General features: G+C 34.8%; 1 protein-coding gene across 1 annotated transcript in view; it reads right to left on the reverse strand.

Moving 5' to 3' along the window:
- Nucleotides 1-19957, reverse strand: part of LRP1B (LDL receptor related protein 1B) — a 1793119-nt gene that overhangs the window by 905963 nt on the left and 867199 nt on the right. Inside the window, exon 11 of the mRNA XM_070360639.1 lies at nucleotides 1320-1500. Within this exon, the coding sequence (XP_070216740.1) occupies nucleotides 1320-1500 (181 nt within the window). The remainder of the gene's footprint in view (nucleotides 1-1319; nucleotides 1501-19957) is intronic.

Consider the following 19957-nt stretch of genomic DNA (forward strand, 5'->3'; position numbering starts at 1 on the left):
ATTTTCCTCTAACAGAATACTGAGAAAGAAGATTTTGTTGTAAGATATATTTGAAACATCTTGCCTCAAGGAAATTTTGAAAATGTGGATTAAATATTTTCTTTTAATATTAGGATTGCCTTGGTTTAAGTTCAGAGAGACGACTTGCTTTAAAAGTCCGGGAATAAAATAGAAATTTAAAGAATCCACACAGAACACCACTGAAATTACTTTATAATTATGCCTTACAAAAAATCAGTGAGTTCACCTGCTGCTTAGGTCAGCCTAGAAAGAAGCACCCTGATTGTATCTGGAGCTATTCCCAACACAATTTTAGGAACAGAAATCTGGTGATCTCAAATTACAAGTGAGTCATGTGCTTCCTAGTCAATTATTTTTTGTATATATGTGGTACAGTATAAAAAATAAATTTGTGATCCTATTCTGAAACACTGAAACACAAGCTATGAAGGGGATAAAAACCACAGACAAAAACTGAACATGTAAAAATGCATACCACTCATTTCATTCTGAGATTCTATTAGGAATTTTACCTTTTTTTTTCCAGTATTTTCATACATCCAGTATTATTTATATTCAGGTTAGCTCTGAGTAATAATATAAGGAAAATACATTCCCATGAATAGCACAAAATAATCTATCCTAAAGAAAGTAGCACCTACTATTATAAAATGATGTCACTATGTGGAAACTTTGGTTATATCTAAAATTATATGATTCCCAATCTAGACTAATCAAGAGTAGTGCAGCAAAGTGGTTTTGAATACAGTCTTGAGTTTAAATATTTATACAGTTTCTTAATAATCAAAAAATTTTGGCAGATTTGTTACCAATTTCTCTGCAAAACAAGAACAAGAATAGCAATTAAATCAGAGGATTGTTATAGGGAATCATGGACAGAGCACAGTAACCTATTTAATACACTGCCTGGTCCTTAGTAAATTAGCAATAACAAAAAGTTGCTATTTTCTGAATATATTAAATTTCAATAGCCTTTAATTAAAAGTTAAATCAATTGATTTGTTGGTTTGAATTTTTTATCTTGGTGTCAGTCCATCTAAAACAGAATGATAGTGTTGTCCTAATAAATCAAGTAAATATATTCTTTATACAATTTATCTATATCAGTTCAATGTATTTTGGTAAGTTTACTTAGCATATTCTCTAGGAGAGGAAATCATTAAATGAGTAACTTTTCCTAATCAGGTCATTGATATGTGAATGCACATTTGGAATAAAACTTACTTCTTTTAGGTATGCAAAAACCAAATTTATCTAGCATCATTTTCTTTATATAAAGCTAATCAAACATCTCATACCCGCTAACAGGATCCACCACAATCCCTCTGGGGTGGGACATTTCTCCCTCTAAGAGAGTCTTCCGACTCTGAGAAGCCTTTTCTAGCCTGGCCACATTAATAGTCTTCCTATGGCCATCATTTGTCCAGTACAGGTTATTTCCTATCCAGTCCACAGCAATGCCCTCCACATTATCCAGATCTGCAAAAAGCAAAAACAAGAAAGAAACAGATTTTATATTACTGTTCAGTACTTATGTTCTACTTAATAAAAAGCTTAATTGTAAAAGGAATACATTCTGATCCATAAATTCTTTTAGAGTCAGACTTTTGCCAATATCATCCCATAGAACAGATTTCACTTTTGTTTTGAACATCATATTATGTGAATGACAGGCCCTTTCTTGAGATATTTTAATTGAAACAATAATCTGCCAAAAAATAGGAAAATATATGATGAGAGATAAGAGGGTGAAAATGAGTCTTCAGAATATAAACATAGTTTTATAGGCTGTTCAGAAGTAAAATGTCAAGTAGCGTGATCAAATAGTATGTTCAAAAGTAAGCAGGTTTAAACATGTAATATATAATGTGAATAAACAAAACAATGCAAATGCCTTTTTGCCAAGAGGTGAAGAGGTTCAGTGGAAGAACATCTCTGAAAGCCCAGAAAAGGTTGTCTCCATGGAACTGCAGGAAGAGTGAACTCAAAGAAGTGTTAAAATATTTCTGTATATTCTAGACTTACTTTGAAAAAGGACAGCATTACTGGTTCCTATAAGAGACAAGCACTGATAATTTAAAGGAATACTCTAGATATATAATCATATGAGCTCCTCTAGTTCAAATCTTTATAGAAAGGTAAACTCTGATGTTTATGAATGAAGGTTGACAGTCTATTATCACATAATAGCAATAGAATAGATCCCCAATGTAGAGATTTTTATAACTATGCTCTTTCTATGGTCTTTTCCTCACTTTCATCTATTATGTAAAGCACTTTCCAAACTGTACACATCATAAATATAACTCTGTTCCTCTGGCAGAAAAAAATTACCATGAACTCCTTCTCTTCTTTAAAAACCCAGGAAACCATTGTCTCTTTTCCTTCTGTTGTAAGATAAAGAACTGGCACTTACTGGATACAATAACAGGTAGGAGTTTATCAGAGACAGAGATGAGCATTCACACACTTCTGGGAAATCTACATGATAGTTTAGTTCAGTCGCTCAGTCATATCCGACTCTTTGTAACCCCATGGACTGCAGCACACCAGGCTTCCCTGTCCATCACCAACTCCCAGATCTTACTCAAACTCAAGTCTGTTGAGTTGGTGACGTCATCCAACCATCTCATCCTCTGTACTCCCCTTCTCCTCCCGCCTTCAATCTTTCCCAGCATCAGGGTCTTTTCAAATAAGTCAGCTCTTCATATCAGGTGTTCAAAGTATTGGAATTTCAGCTTCAGCATCAGTCCTTCCAATGAATATTCAGGACTGATTTCCTTTAGGATGGACTGGTTGGATCTCCTTGCAGTCCAAGGGACTCTCAAGAGTCTTCTCCAACAACACAGTTCAAAAGCATCAATTCTTCAGCATTCAGCTGTCTTTATAGTCCAGCTCCCACATCCATACATGACTATTGGAAAAACCATAGTCTTGACTAGAGGGACCTTTGTTGGCAAAGTAATGTCTCTGCTTTTTAATATGCTGTCTAGGTTGGTCATAACTTTCCTTCCAAGGAGCAAACGTCTTTTAATTTCATGGCTACAGTCACCCACTTGACTTCGCATTCCAGAATGTCTGGCTCTAGGTTGGTGATCGCACACTCAGGGTTATCTGGGTCATGAAGATCTTTTTTGTATAGTTCTTCTGTGTATTCTTGCCACCTCTTCTTAATATCTTCTGCTTCTGTTAGATGCATACTATTTCTGTCTTTTATTGTGCCCATCTACATGACATTCCCCCATATATAGATGTCATAAATATTGACTATTATCATATTCTTTAATCATGGCCTTCTGGCCTTGGAAAAAATAAAATTTTCTTTTCTGACCCTTTTTGCTAATTAGTATGAGCTCTAGCTCAGGATAACTAATAGAAGGTGTGATTTGATCTAACTGAAAATCTCATTAGAGTGATTCAGATATGTTCTCAATTTCACTAAGCTATCTGCTTCATTACCAACCAATACGAGTAATTTGCACAGGTTAATTGTGCCTATGCTTAGAAAAAAGTTTAATTTTGTCTTTACTTTATTGACACTTAATTCTACTGAGCACTCTCCTGCTCTAGCATAATGGAAAAGAGTAGCTAGTTACTCTTTTCTATTTATCATAGTCTGTGGCTGGTTTTTATCTTGATTATTGGTTTTCAAAATTTATATTACATCTGAAATCTATTCCAGCATGGAAACTTCTTTCTTTAAAAACCTTTGCACTTTTAAAACATCTTTTGAAATTGACTTGACAGTTTTCTTTTTTATGTGAAGCAGTTAAAGCATTATATGATTGAAATTTTATTTCTGACACTTGGGTAAGCAATTCAGTCACTCTGATCCTTAATTTTTTCCATTTAAAAAGGGATGATAATAATAGCACCGACTCTTGTGAGATGATAACAAGATATAAATTAGCTACTGCATGTAAAATACTTAGCATACTGCCTGCAATATTGTAAATTCTCAACATGTGTTAGTTTTTATTAATTCATCAGGATTAAAATGTACATGTATTTGGGCTTTTTTGATAGGAATATACCTTATGTTTTTCTCTTTTGAAATGATTATTCAGTAATGATTTCCTGCATTTTGACCTATGGCCAAATTTAATTAGAAATAGGATATGCAGAGTCAGTTGTGAATAGAGTGGAATGGAATGGAATTCTAAAAAGCAGAATGTGGGAAGATCCTGTCTCTAATTGGTTTGTTTTTGTCTTTGAAAACTGAAATGTTTGAACTGCATAAAGTAGAGATTAGAATCACAACTTTTTGAACTACAGTTCCTAGGCTCTGACACTTATTCTCTAATGGAGCAAGTTACCCCGATCTTTACGATGGGTGTAATGATGGTGTTTAATGCATAGGATTGTTTTGAGGATTAAATTCATTAATATATGCAAAAGTATTAAAAATAATGTGATACATAATAAGTACTATATAAATGTTGCTATGAATATTATTACTAACAGTATCACTACTATTATAATCTCTTTAGGTATCTATCTTTTGAGAAAGAAATGAATCAACTAGCTTAAAATGTTTTTTAATATTATTTTTGCGTGTGTGTTTTTCTTTTCTGGAAAGAATGAAACTGAATGTAAATTTTAAGATTAAAAAAAAAGTAAAAAATTATACAGAGTGAAGTAAGCCAGAAAGAAAAACACCAATACAGTATACTAACACATATATATGGAATTTAGAAAGATGGTAACAATAACCCTGTATACAAGACAGCAAAAGAGACACTGATGTATAGAACAGTCTTTTGGATTCTGTGGGAGAGGGAGAGGGTGGGATGATTTGGGAGAATGGCATTGAAATACGTATAATATCATATATGAAACGAGTCGCCAGTCCAGGTTCCATGCACGATACTGGATGCTTGGGGCTGATGCACTGGGACGACCCAGAGGGATGGTATGGGGAGGGAGGAGGGAGGAGGGTTCAGGATGGGGAACACATGTATACCTGTGGCAGATTCATTTCGATATTTGGCAAAACCAATACAATATTGTAAAGTTTAAAAATAAAATAAAATTTAAAAAAAAAAGATCAAAAAAAAAAAGTAAAAAATGAATGTTATGTGCCACTTGGGAATCTTTTTTAGGCTATCTTTAACTGGACACAGAGAAATTTCCTCTCTTAGAATTGTAGGACAAAGACTGGGTAATCAATGGATCCTTTTCTCAACAAATATACACTGGTAAGGTAAAACTCCACCTCTATATCATTTAGCATATTCCTTTAACTTATGACTTAGATGAAAAACTAAAACATTAGTTTTATATACAAATAATTTTTTATTCAAGAGGGTTTGGTTGAAACCTGCCTGAGACTATTTGGAACTCCATAACAAGAAACCTTCAACTAGGTGATTAATAACATATGAAGGTTTACGACACTGAACTTCCAAACAAACAGGTAACTACAGAGACACTAACTGCTAGTTCAAGGAAACACATGACTGTTCAAAAGAAAGAAAGTTGTTTGTTAAAAAGAAACTTGCTGGAGTAGATTGCTTTGATACCTTTGGGTAAGAGTTGAAGTAGTCTGCATTCCAAAATCAACATTCAGTACCTCATGAGCATCATCAGCACTACACAACTAACAGCAAACAAAATTATGGCCTTTTTAAAAACTCTGGTCAAAATCTTCCTTACGCTTCAAAAAAATACCTGTTTTCATTTATCAATAGGAAAGAACTTACTTGCAGTTTTTCAAAAAAACAAAAATTCCAATAATAATGGCTTCTTTTAATTTTTTATAGATTGAGATTATGTCTGTATATCCCCTTTAAAGTAAAGAATTGAGACACTTATCTATATAATTCAGATTGAAAATAGACTTTTCATGTACTCTGTGAATACTTAAGATTAACATTATTTGACTCAAATTATTAAAGTTTTCATTAATTTTTATTTGTAAACATTGTACTAGTACATCAAGAATAACTTTTATAAATAGACATAATATATAATAGTGTGCTAGAAAAATATACATCTCCATGAAAATCTAGATTTTTCACTGAAGTGAAAAATTCTTGACAGTAGTATTGTTATTTCCTATAAGTGATACCTACCATAAATGAAGTGAAGATGAATAAGAGATAATTAAATTTATATAAATGAAAAAGAACAATTATATAGATTTAAATTAAAACAGAAAGCTATTTAATTAATGCAATTAGGTGAAACAAGCATTTAAAAAGAAGTTGGGAAATATATTCTAAAACTAAAGCATTATTATGGGTATGATTTTTAGATATTATATATTTATGGAAAAGAAGAGGATTAAAGTTCTTATAGTTAAAATGAAACCTTCCATTTTTAAAAATGGGTCCAAGATAAAAAATAAATAAATAAATGGCTAAGGATGTGAGCAATGGCTTTAGTTTCCTTAAGGTGCATATCATATCTCCAGATTAATGCATAAGTCTTAATGCTTTACAAAATAATTTGATTAATATTGTAAGGAATTAATTGGAAATTACACTCCATAACTGCCACTATTAAAACACAGGGCCTAGATTTTTCCAAAGTATTCAAGTTTTTCTATCCTTAGTATGAACATTATTTTTCTGAGTTAGGGCAAAATATTAAAATTCCAGAAGTGTTGGCATGAGTGCAAAGTATGACCACATGCCTTAAATAACTGAAAGTGCCCTACACATGTAGATACATCCAGAGCCAGGGTTATCATGCCTCAGAGTTAGTGCTTGGACAACTCTCCTGCCTCATATTCCTATGGTTCAATTAATACAAATTCTTTCTGTGCATTTCAATAAGGCCCGAGGTGACACAGCTCATATGTATATGACATGTGTGAATGAAGTTCCTTTCATTAACACTGTGGCAACAGTGTTTGCCTACTGAATTTTCTGTCTCATAAGGTTATAGGAGTACTTGGCCAGACTAAAGTTTTCTGTATTATCTGCCCCCAGTGGCTAGCTGAGGTTGATGCTCTCATCCTCATTTTCATTCCAGGTCCTTCCTCAGTTCATTTATTAGGTTGAGGAGGGTGAATACACAAGCTACTCACAATGGAAACAAAGTACTTTGCTGTTTTATTCAAAGAGATATGTAAAGTGCATGTAGGGGTCTTGATTTCCAGATGAACAAAATATATTACAACACAGTGATTTCCTTCTATTTTAAAAAAGAACATGTTTTTATTTTCAGTCTGGGGAGAAGGTGATACAGGTGGTTTCTCTATGACATTCAGATGTTTCATCTTTGGTGCAATAATGAGCATGTATGAGCATAAAGAGAATGTCACAGCATGCACCATACTTACCAATACAGTAATCTAAAGTGATGAATAAAAACGTATTAAAGCCTGTTAAGAACTGAGATGTTTACCCTACCTTCAAGCTTACAAGTTAGCTGTTTCTGTTTCATGGATGATGGTGGATGACACAAAACTTGTCGTTCAGGTATGGCACAGCTAGCAGCATGGTCATCAGCAGACTGGTGTCCCTTTAGCCCACAATCCCAAATGGGATGGGCCTATATGGATGCCTTCACACACAGTGGTCTCCATTGCATAGGAAAAGAATTCTGAATTTAGAAAACCCAGTACTTTCTAATGGGCAATAAGCAGCCCTGCCTATTTGCATTGGATGGATGTTCTACCTCTTCTTCCAAGTTTCTGTTCTATGCAAACATCCTTGTTAGAATATTTCAGAACAAAAGGCAGTTGGTGCCTTCCTCTAAGATATGCAGAAATCTGAGAGATCCATGGAGAAGTGTCTCTTAAGAAAAGATCCTAAAAAGTTATAATTTATGTTTTTAACAATGCAGATGAAGTAAAGAAGCATATGAACATGACTGTAAATAACAATCATTTCTGAGTTCCACACTACCACACTTTATATCATTCGACTAGCTATGTGTGATAACTAACTTATAAGTCAATTTGGTCAGGGCATGGTACACATAAACTCAGTTAAATATCAGTCCAGATATTTTTGTGAAGGTACTATTAGATGATATCAACATTTAAATCAATGCAATTTAAATAGAATAGATTACTCTCTATAATGTAGGTTGATCTAATCCCATCAGTTGAAGGCTTTAAGAGAAAGCAGACCAAGGTCTCCTGAGGAAGAAGGAATTTGGCTTCTAAACTGTCTTTGGATCTAAGCAGCAATATCACCAACTTTTCCCTGCATCTACAACCTGTAATTCTATCCTGTAGATTTTGGACTTGTTATTCTGTACAACTGTGTGAGACAATTCTTTAAGTATATATCTCTATTTCTTCTTCTTTATGTACACAATCTATAGGTCCTGTTTCTCCAGAGAATCTTAGTACATCACTGCCATGCTTGTGATCTGGAAAAGCTTTTGTTCCTAACTTCTGTTAACAACCTTTTGCTACCCAATTCCATCCACTTAGCAAGAGAGATAGAGAAGTGAAGTTGCTCAGTCATGTGTGACTCTGCGATTCCATGGACTGCAGCTTACCAGTCTCCTCCATCCATGGAATTTTCCAGGCAAGAGTACTGGAGTGGGTTGCCAGTTTCCTTCTCCAGGGGATCTTCCCGACCCGGGGAATGAACCTGGGTCTCACACATTCCAAGCAGATGCTTTACCCTCTGAGCCACCAGGGAAGCCCAAGAGAGAGAGAGAAGAGAGTAAAAATTGCTTCAACATCTGAACATAAAATATTGGAGATATTCTTGAATATTCCATTTGGTCCTATGAAGTGGTTATAATTTTTAAAAAGAAAATACTTTGGAACTTATTGCACTAATACTAAATTACTCCATCTCCTTCTATTAAGTGAAAAAGCAACTCTATTAAAAGTCACTTGAACAATTTCATTTCATAAAAAGTGATGTTTTTACCAGCTATATTTTCTAATATGTTTCATATTTTTGAGTTTGGTAATTTAAACATCCAAATAGATGTCACTTCAGTTGATAATTTTTATTGAACCTTGAAAAGAAACACACTTTGCTTAGACATCATATTTAGTGAAAGACAGTGACCATTAAATTTCAAGTTGAGTTTAGAAGTCAGAGGCTGTACATCTCCATTATACTTATAATAACCAGGACAAAGAACAAATGTGACCATCTTCCTGGAGATTAGCTTAACATATTAAGTTACCAAAAGTGTACTTATTTCAGGCCCTCATTAGTACCTAGTGGGAAAATGACAGGCAAAATATATGTGTGGATAATAGCTAAATGTGATAAAGGAAGTCTTAATAGCACTTAATAGTAATTTATCTCACAATAACTTTATATAGCTACCTAAGAAAATGCATACAGTCATAACCCTCTTTAGTCCAGAGGTAGACTTATAAAACTGAAGCAGTGAATCAGGGGGAGATTCAGTAATAAAACTAGGCAGGAATCTAGTTTTAAAGCTGGTATTTCAGAGACTAAAGGCAGCTAGAGAATCATATGGAGCTTCCCTGGTGGCTTAGTAGGAAAGAATCAGACTGCAATACAGGGGACACAAATTTGATCCTCGGCCAGGAATCTCCCCTTGAGAAGGAAATGGCAACCTACTTCAGTATTTTTGCCTGGGAAATCCCATGGACAGAGGAACCTGGTGGGCTAAAGTCCATGGGGTTGCAAAAGAGTCAGACATAGCTTAGAGACTATACATACAAGATAATTATATAGTCCAACATCTAGAACTACCAAACATGGAAAAAAAAAAAAAAAACCTGGAAAGTAAAGTTATTCACAGGGATCCACATTTAGTTACTAGTCAGTTCAGTCAGTCTGGAAATACGGCTCATGTTCCAATGTACTTATCCACTATAAAGTTGGATCTCTAGCATTGTAAAAAGAAAATATATAAATTGAACCAAGACCCAAAGAAAGTTAACATAAGCAACAATTTATTAGCAGGAAACAGTGGGACATGAAAAAGAAAGGAGTAGAGATAAGTAAGATTACTGAAGGAAAGGAGGATTTAATAAACCTTCCAATCAAACATTATTCTCAATAAACTGCAGATTTGACTTCTGACCTAAATACATTAGATGGCTGATAATGTAGAGTTTTAATAAATATCTGTATGAGGGAAGTCAAATATTAAAATAAACAAGGAAAAATGGATACATTGCTATCGTATACACAAAACTGAGAAAATATAACTACTAAATTTATGATGGAAAAACTGGTAAAACTGAGTAAGGTTTTTAGTAGGACTATTTCAACATTAATTCTCTAGTCTTGATAATTGTTTTGTTAGATAAGATGTTACTATTAGGAAAACTGTGTGAGGGATATAAAAAAATCTCTATACCATTTTGTAGTTTTTCCACCAACCTAAATAAAAGTAATTCAAAATTAATTTTTAAATTTTAATCAATTAAAAGAATGAATGTTTTATAAATACAAACAATACAAATATTATTTGTAATATAAAGACTATACTATTTGTAATATAAAAATATTTTTTTTATTTGTATGAAGTCACAGGACTGGAAAAGGTCAGTTTTCATTCCAATCACAAAGAAAGGCAATGCCAAAGAATGTCCAAACTCCCCACAATTGCACTCATTTCACATGCTAGCAAGATAATGATCAAAATCCTTTAAGCCAGACCCCAACAATATGTAAACCAAGAACTTCCAGATGTACAAACTGAATTTAGAAAAGACAGGGGAACCAGAGCTCAAATTGCCAACATCTGTTGGATCATGGAATGAGCAAGAGAATTCCTGAAAAACAACTACTTCTGCTTTATTGACTATGCTAAAGCCTTTCTGTGGATCAAAACAAACTGTGGAAAATTCTTCAAAGGATGGGAATACCAGACCTGCCTTACCTGCCTCCTGAGAAACCTGTATGCAGGTCGAGAAGCAACAGTTAGAACCAGACATGGAACAATAGACTGGTTCCAAATTGGGAAAGGGGTATGTCAAGGCTGTATACTGTCACCCTGCTTTTTTAACTTATATGCAGAGTACATCATGTGAAATGCTAGGTGGGATAATGCTCAAGCTGGAATCAAGACTTCCAGGAGAAATATCAATAACCTCAGATATGCAGATGACAACACTGTTATGGCAGAAAGTGAAGAGGAACTACAGAACCTCTTGATAAAGGTAAAAGAGAGTGAAAAAGCTGGCTCAAAATTAAACATTCAGAAATGAAGATCATGGCATCTAGTCCCATCATTTCAGGGCAAATAGATGGGGAAACAATGGAAACAGTGAGAGACTTTATTTGGGGGGGCTCCAAAATCACTGCAGATGGTGATTACAGCCATGGAATTAAGACACTTGCTCCTTGCAAGAAAAACTATGACAAGCCTAGACAGTGTATTAAAAATCAGAGACATCACTTTTCCAAAAAAAGGTCTGTCTAGTCAAAGCTATGATTTTTCCAGTAGTCATGTACAGATGTGAGAGTTGGACCATAAAGAAGGCTGAGCACCAAAGAATTGATGCTTTTGTGCTGTGGTGCTGGAGAATACCCTTGAGAGTCCCTTGGACAGCAAGATCAAACCAGGAAATCCTAAAGGAAATCAACCCTGAATATTCATTTGAAGGACTGATGCTGAAGCTGAGTCTCCAGTATTTTGGCCACCTGATGGTAAGAGCTGACTCACTGGAAAAGAACTTGATGCTGGGAAAGACTGACACCAGGAGAAGGGAACAACAGAAGAAGAGATGTTTGGATGGAATTACTAATTCAGTGGACATGAGTTTGAGCAAACTCCACGAGATTGTAAAGAACTGGAAAGCCATGGATGCTACAGTCCATGGAGTCACAAAGTCAGACATGACTAAGCAACTGAACAACAACAAAACATAAAGAAGATGTTAAAGGTTAACTATAGCATAATTTGTAGGAAGAGGGAGATAGTTAAAAGCATATTAATGCTATATTTTCTAACAGTTTTGGTGTGGTAAGCTAAATGAATCCTTATGATTCCACAGAAAATTGATAAAGAAAATTAATGCTAAATAATTTACATAAATAAGTATATAGTATAAATTAATTAATAAAACTAAGATTATGGCATCTGGTCCCATCACTTCATGGGAAATAGATGGGGAAACAGTGGAAACAGTGTCATATTTTATTTTTGGGGGCTCCAAAATCACTGCAGATGGTGATTGCAGCCATGAAATTAAAAGACGCTTACTCCTTGGAAGGAAAGTTATGACCAACCTAGATAGCATATTCAAAAGCAGAGACATTACTTTGCCAACAAAGGTCCATCTAGTCAAGGCTATGGTTTTTCCAGTAGTCATGTATGGATGTGAGAGTTGAACTATGAAGAAAGCTGAGCGCCAAAGAATTGATGCTTTTGAACTATGGTGTTGGAGAAGACTCTTGAGAGTCCCTTGGACTGCAAGGATATCCAACAAGTCCATTCTAAAGGAGATCAGTACTGGTGTTCTTTGGAAGGACTGATGCTAAAGCTGAAACTCCAGTACTTTGGCTACCTCATGCGAAGAGTTGACTCATTGGAAAAGACTCTGATGTTGGGAGAGATTGGGGGCAGGAGGAGAAGGGGATGACAGAGGATGAGATGGCTGGATGGCATCACCTACTCGATGGATGTGAGTCTGAGTGAACTCCGGGAGTTGGTGATGGACAGGGAGGCCTGGTGTACTGCAATTCATGGGGTCGCAAAGAGTCGGACATGACTGAGCAACTGAACTGAACTGAACTGATAAATTCATTCAAGTTAGGTATGAAACTGTGCAAGTAAAACTTGAAACTGTGCAAGCAAATGAGATGTTCATTTGGAGGGTCTGAGAAAGTTTAAGACAGCGATGTCTTATTTATATTAACTAAAAATCATATTTTTATTAAAAATGTTACTTAAGTAAAATGAAGCCATGAAATTAAAAGACAATTGCTCCTTGCAAGAAAAGCTATGATACACATAGACAGTGTATTAAAAAACTGAGACATTACTCTGCTGACAAAGGTCCTTCTAGTCAAAGCTATGGTTTTTCCAGTAGTCATGTATGCATGTGAGAGTTGGACCATAAAGAAATCTAAGTGCCAAATAATGGATGCTTTTGAATTGTGGTGTTGGAGAAGACTCTCTCGAGTCTCTTGAACAGCAAGGAGATCAAACCAGTCAATCCTAAAGGAAATTAACCCTGAATATTCACTGGAAGCACTGATGTTCAAGCTAAAGTTCCAATAGTTTGGCCTCCTGATGTGAAGAGCTGACTCATTAGAAAAAAGTCTGATGCTGGGAAAGATTGAAGGCAGAAGGAGAAGGGGATGACAGAGGATGAGATTGGATGGCATCACTGACTCAATGGACATGAGTTTGAGCAAGCTCCAGGAGATGGTGAAGAACAGGGAATCCTGGCATGCTCTAGCCCATAGGGTCACAAAGAGTTGGACATGACTGAATGACTGAACAGCAACAAAGTTCAAATGAATTATGAAAATATGTAAAATTTTAGATTTCTTAAAAGTCATCAGAGAAGCTCTTTATTAGAACAATTTCAGTAAGTATCAAAGTAACTTAAGATAATCAAAGAATAATAATAATGATTCAACTTACTATCCCTTATTTTAGAAAAAAGAATCATTCTTCAATCATCCTTAGTTGTGTTTAATCACTTTAATTACTATTTTCAAAATGAAAGTGTTAGTTGCTCAGCTTTGTCTGACGCTGTGACCCCATGGACTGTAGCCCATCAGGATCCTCTGTCCATGGGATTTTCCCAGGCAAGAATACTGGAGTGAGTTGTCATTCCCTTCTCCAGGAATCTTCCAAACCCATGGACTGAATCCCAATCTCCTGCATTGAAGGTAGATTCTTTACTGTCTGAGCCACCAGGGGAGTAATGATAGCCAAATAAAAGGCCCCATTCATCCACTTAATGCATATTCCTTGCATATCTATTATATGCCACGCACTGTTCTAAACCCTCAGAGCCTATCAAAGAATGAAATAAACAGACACCTCTGATACCTCATAGCTTACATTCTTCTAGCAAGACAATAAATAAACAATATATACTTAGGGCTTCCCTGGTGGATCTGATGGTAAAGAATCTGCCTGCAATGCAGGAGACCTGGGCTCAATCCCTGGGTTGGGAAGATCCTCTGGAAAAGGGAATGGCTACCACTCCAGTATTCTGGCCTGAAGAATTTCATGGTAGAGGAACCTGGCAGGCTATAGTCAATAGGGTTGCAAAGAGTTGGACACAACTGAGTGACTTTCACTATATACCTAGGATAAGTACTAAAGAAAAAAAGTAACCAGAGAATGGTGGTAAGGATTTAGGTGGGGAATATGTGTAGGTATACAATTTGAGATCAGTTGGCTAGCAAGGACTGTCTGAGGAGGCAGTGTGTAAGCAAAGACCTCTAAGAGGTAAAGGAGAGAAGCAAGGAAGCAAGGGGACATCTGATGGAAGAGCATCCCAGACACAAGGAACAGGACAGGCAAATGCCTGAGGGTGGAGCCACACCCAGAGTGTTCATGGGATAACAAAGAGAATTCAGAAAAGAGCCTCAGGGGTATTATGGATTATATAGAAGAAAAATAATGCATTGCTGTTGTTTTCCCCTGTGAATTTAAAAGTGCATATGTGGAACATTTTTCAGATGATTACATGTAAAATCCTCATGAACTATAGAGATAAGTGATTCTTTATGATGATGCGCGTTTATTTCCAGGGTTTTGTGTGTAGGTATCGGGAGAGGCAGTCCCTGAAGGACCTAGAGTCTCCCTGAACTTTGCTGCTGAGTGTGCTGAACAGTAAGGCTTGTCTGTCTTCTGATATTAAATAATGTCTGTAACAGTCACACAAGTGACTAAATGTGGCCACAGGGCACCTACCATGAAACTGTTCACTCTACAAGACAGGGACACTTGAAAGTTTTCTATTTGCACTATTGTCGGCTGTTTGCTCAAAAAGTGCTTATGCCCACACAATGGGTTCCTCAGACAGAGCACAACCAAGTCCAGGCTTAGCATCCATCCAGGCCCATGACATGGCTCTGTGAGACTTGGGGACCGACCAGGAACCAGTGCAATTATGCCGATACTCATACTTTGGCACTATTGACATTGGGGGCCTGATAATTCTTTGTTATATAAGACTGTCTTGAACGTGGCATGATGTTTAGCACCCCCAGTCTCCATCTATCAAGTTCTAGGAGCACCTTCTTTCCCAGTTGTGACAACCAAAAATGAGTCTATATATTGCCAATATCCTTTGTTTTGTTTGGAAAACAAAATTACCCCTGCTATATGAAGTTGGAGTTCACCTTGAAAGTAAATAAATGATAAATCTCAAACATTTTTAGTTCATTTTGATTTCTATAAATATGAATTTTCTTGCCATCAAATGAAAAGTTCTTTGCAATATGTTTGCGGCAAAATTGCCAGAGAATATTAGATATGTATAGCTAGTACAGTAGCAATACAAAATATTATACTCTTTAAAAATATGCAGTTTCTGAGTAGACTAAATTTCATTGTATTTTATATATAAAAAATACTGTAAAAGGAAAAACGGTGAACATTTCATGGATAAACATTGTGACACATATCTCGGGAACATTTATCTCAGAATGATATTTTTCATGTATATTCCCAGGTACATTTTTTAATATAAAAAAGGTACATTTTATTCTTTACTTGAAATAATTGTGAGCTAAATTTTACTATTTGAAATTTCCCTATTTGAGAGAAGTTAAATATCCTAATAGCTAAAGTATCAAGGTAACTCTGACACAAAATGTACAATAAAGGTTTATGAAAACTTGTTTTAGTAACAGAGGTAAAATGTGCTAATTTTGGAGCCAGGGAAGCACAGCTATCCTGTGGAAGTAGATGTGTACCAACCAAAGAAGAAAACAAATGTGTATCAAAATTTCATACCATTATCAGCCTATTACTATCCACTAAATATAGTAGCATCATTAAAATACATTCATTCAAGTTGTCTAAATATTGCATATTAAACTGGACAATAGCTGATTTATTGTTTTATATCTGAAAAACTCTAGAGAAGGAAATGGCAACTCACTCCAGTATTCTTGCCTGGAAAAACCCCATGGACAGAGGAACCTGGTGGGTTACAGTCCATGGGATTGCAAAGAGTTGGATATGACTTAGTGACTAAACAACAAAAATGTGAAAAACTCAGAGCCAAAATGCATATTTTGATGGGAACTTTGATTCTTTCCAATTGCATAGGAATAGTGAATAGAAAATAAAAGTAATAGGTAAAAGATAAAAGAGATGATATATATCATTTAAGGAAGGTCTGAGTAGTCATTTCTTTTTGGGGGAGGGGTGTGGCACACTCAGGAATATGCAAAAGGTATGAGTACAAAAAAAAAAAAAAAAGTATAAATACACATAATACAGTTTCCTAGGATAAGTGTGAGGCTGGAACCGAATAAAACTGGTCATGTATAAACAGATACCATAGGCAAGTTTGCTATTGCAAATCTAGGAAGCAAACAAGACTTCTGTCAAAAATAAAATATCTTAGGGTTATGCTTTCCCTCTTTTAGTCATCTATGAAACCTGTGCTTTCAAGATATTTTTCAATATATTTTTAGAAAATATTATCTGTTTTGTTCGCTGGTAAATTTCCAGAACTTAGAATATTACTCATATATAAAATGATCTCAATAAATATTGTTTGAGCACATAAGTGAATGACTCACAAATACCTCATGAATAACTCTAACTTTCCTCTGAATGACACACCACAATGCCTTCTGGAAGGAAATGGCAACCCACTCCAGTACTCTTGCCTGGAAAATCCCATGGACTGAGGAGCCTGGTAGGCTACAGTCCATGGGGTCGCAAAGAGTCGGACACAACTGAGCGACTTCACTTCACCTCAACCCTTTTATAAGCTGTATGATCCAAGCTTCTGCACTGGATGATACTACTTTCAGCAAATCGTTGTCCTGTTCTGGAGAAAACATAGACTTTGTGTTAGAGAGAAATCCACTTTTCTGCTTCCTTTCATTTCAGTCTTGAACAGAATTTTTATAATAAGACTACCTGGATAATGAGAATATTTCTACTTAAAAAATATTATGGATGAAAAAGTCAATAAGAAGTAGTTTCCATTTTTTTTTTGCATTTTTGCATTTTCTAAATCCTTCTCTTTTAAGGCCAAATTAACTTTTTGTCTGTTACACATATCTTTTCTTATTATTCCTGTGAAATTCATCGGTCCTCTAAAATCTCTTAGAACTATATCTGTGTCCCATTCTTGATACTTTCCACCTATTGCCTTGTTAAGTTTCTTAAAGTATGGACAAGCCAACATTTCCAATTGCCTCTAGGGAACAGGAGACAGGATACAAGTATCATTTATGCTTGAAACCCCTAGTAGAGATCAATACTAAAGGCTTGGTAAATATTTGTAAAATTTAAAAAAATGAATAAATTAAGCACTACAAATCCAAGGGATGGAAAAAATAACAGGGGGTTGGGAATGTGTGTTTGATTAGCTTATTTACTCCAGAATATCAGTGAAGAATACTCTTACTGTTTCAATATGATTATCATTCCTGTATTTCCATACAGTACCAAATACCTAGAAGAAAAATTAAATTCTTAGTTTAACCACTAGATCCTTTCAAATACTCAAATATGTGGAACCATAAAAAAAATTTTGTTTTTCATAGGTACCACCTACAAATAACTGAATCAGAGAGAAAAATCACACATATGAACTTACACAGACTTTCATATAGAGACATATGTCTTAATTAGGCTAAATATATTATCACACCCCATGGTTTGACATATGCCACCAGTATTCTCAGGAGCTTTAAAAGTAAAATTTGGGAAGTGTTTCTCTTTTAGTAAATACCCTGGATGATGAAAATATTACTACTTAAAAAGTGCTATGTGATGAAAAGGTCAATAAGAAGTAAATAGTTTCCATTCTTTTTTTTTCCTCATAAGGGATGTATTTTTGTTATTTTCATCATCACCAAGCCCATGCTGTTTTTATCATTTTTGCTTAGTTACTTAAGTTGTGTCCAACTCTTTTGCGACCCCGAGGACTTTAGCCTACCTGGCTTCTCCATCCTTGGATTCCCCAGGCAAGAATACAAGAATACTGGAGTGAATGATTTCTATTCTTGATATTCTAAAGTTGAATGTACTAGTGAATTTGGAATGCCAGTAATGCACAGATAGGTCAATTTTATTCAATAAAGAGTAATTTGTATTCTGCTACTACAGGGCAACAGCTCTTAATTCAAAGAGTAAAGGGAAAGTAAACAAAAACAGACAGAAAACAGAGTAAGGGGAAAAATTTTTCTGAGATAAGATAGAAAATTGAGTATCACTTTAATAGCAAATTATCTAATATTCCAAGAGCGATCTCAAAGAGTTGTTTAATAAGAAATAGATTTGTCTTCCCATAATTAAGGTGCTTATAGTTTGAAACTAGGCATTTGATAAATATTATATCTTTCTAGGTTTTTGATTATTTTTTTCTAAAGAATGTATAGTAATTGTAATAATCATATTTATCTCATCTGGTTTACCATCCGCAGTATCCTGACAACTATTAGGAAAGTTGCTTCTTATCCATGTATTTAAACACTCAAATTAATCTGAAGTTCACAGTTTTCTAGAACATAATTATTATAGAAATTATTTTTAAAATGATTTTGCATTTATTATCTAGCATTTAGAACATATTGGTCTTCCCAAGTGGCTCAGTGGTAAAGAATCTGCCTGCCAAGCAGGAAACGTGGGTTCGATCCTGGATCAGAAAGATCCCTTGTAGTAGGAAATGTCAACGCACTCCAGTATTGATTCGATAACTTCTTAAAATTGTTTAAAGCGCTATGAAACAAAATTTATTTTTTCCTTTTCCACATTTTAAGTTTATAATAATACAGTAGTCTTATAGTGAAGTGTTCTATAAGACTTGCCAAAATATTTAAGTCTGTGTAAGTTACAAAAATTTGGTCCTGAAGCTATTAGTTTTAACAGTTAATTAAGTCATGAATGACAGTTTGTGATAGATGCTTGTGAAAATATAAGAGGCAAAGATGCAGCACAAATATCCTACAAAAAGAAACCCTTTTTGTTTTAGAAAATAGCTCTGATGAAAACATAGATGGGAGAAATTTAATGCTACGAATATTTGGGCAAAGGCCTTAGCAGGCAAAAAAGAAACTAAAGTAGTATTCATAAAAGAGGTAAATTTGAAGAAATACTTATATTAATGTGACCAAAAGTGATCATAGTTTCACCAACTGCATTAAACCTCCCTTTTAATATGTTTACCAATAATTGCATTTCTTTGTTTGTAATATCTGTTTTCTTTTAAATTCTTACTTCAATAGGATATAAATTTATTTCATGTTGTAAGTATTTTCAGAGGACAATCAGATGCCAGTATAATCATTGAAGTGGCCCTCCTGAGATAAACACTATAAAAACAGTTTATTAACTTTACCAAATATTTAATATACTTATAAAAAATGAATTGTCTTGCCAGAAAAAAAATATTGTTTTCCTCATTTTATCAGTTTGTCTGGAGTTCTGTTTATATCTGTATTTATAGCTTACCTTATGAACGTTTTAATTTAAATATGGTTGACATACAATATTATATTAGTTTCAAGTATACAATATAGTGATTTGATATTTACATACATTAAAAAGATATCATCATAAATTTAGTAATCATCTATTCCAAAAGGTATTAGGATATTATTAAACATATTCCTTATGATGTTTATAACAGCTCCATGACTTGCTTTTTATAAATGTAAGTTTGTACTTCTCAAGTCTCTTTACACATTTCAGTTCAGTTCAGTTCAGTTGCTCAGTCGTTTCTGACTCTTTGCAACCCCATGAATCACAGCATGCCGGGCCTCCCTGTCCATCACCAACTCCCGGAGTTCACTCAGACTCACGTCCATCGAGTCAGTGATGCCATCCAGCCATCTCATCCTCTTTCGTCCCCTTCTCCTCCAGCCCC

Source organism: Bos mutus, chromosome 2 (assembly GCF_027580195.1).
Source record: "Bos mutus isolate GX-2022 chromosome 2, NWIPB_WYAK_1.1, whole genome shotgun sequence".
Classification (NCBI taxonomy): domain Eukaryota; kingdom Metazoa; phylum Chordata; class Mammalia; order Artiodactyla; family Bovidae; genus Bos; species Bos mutus.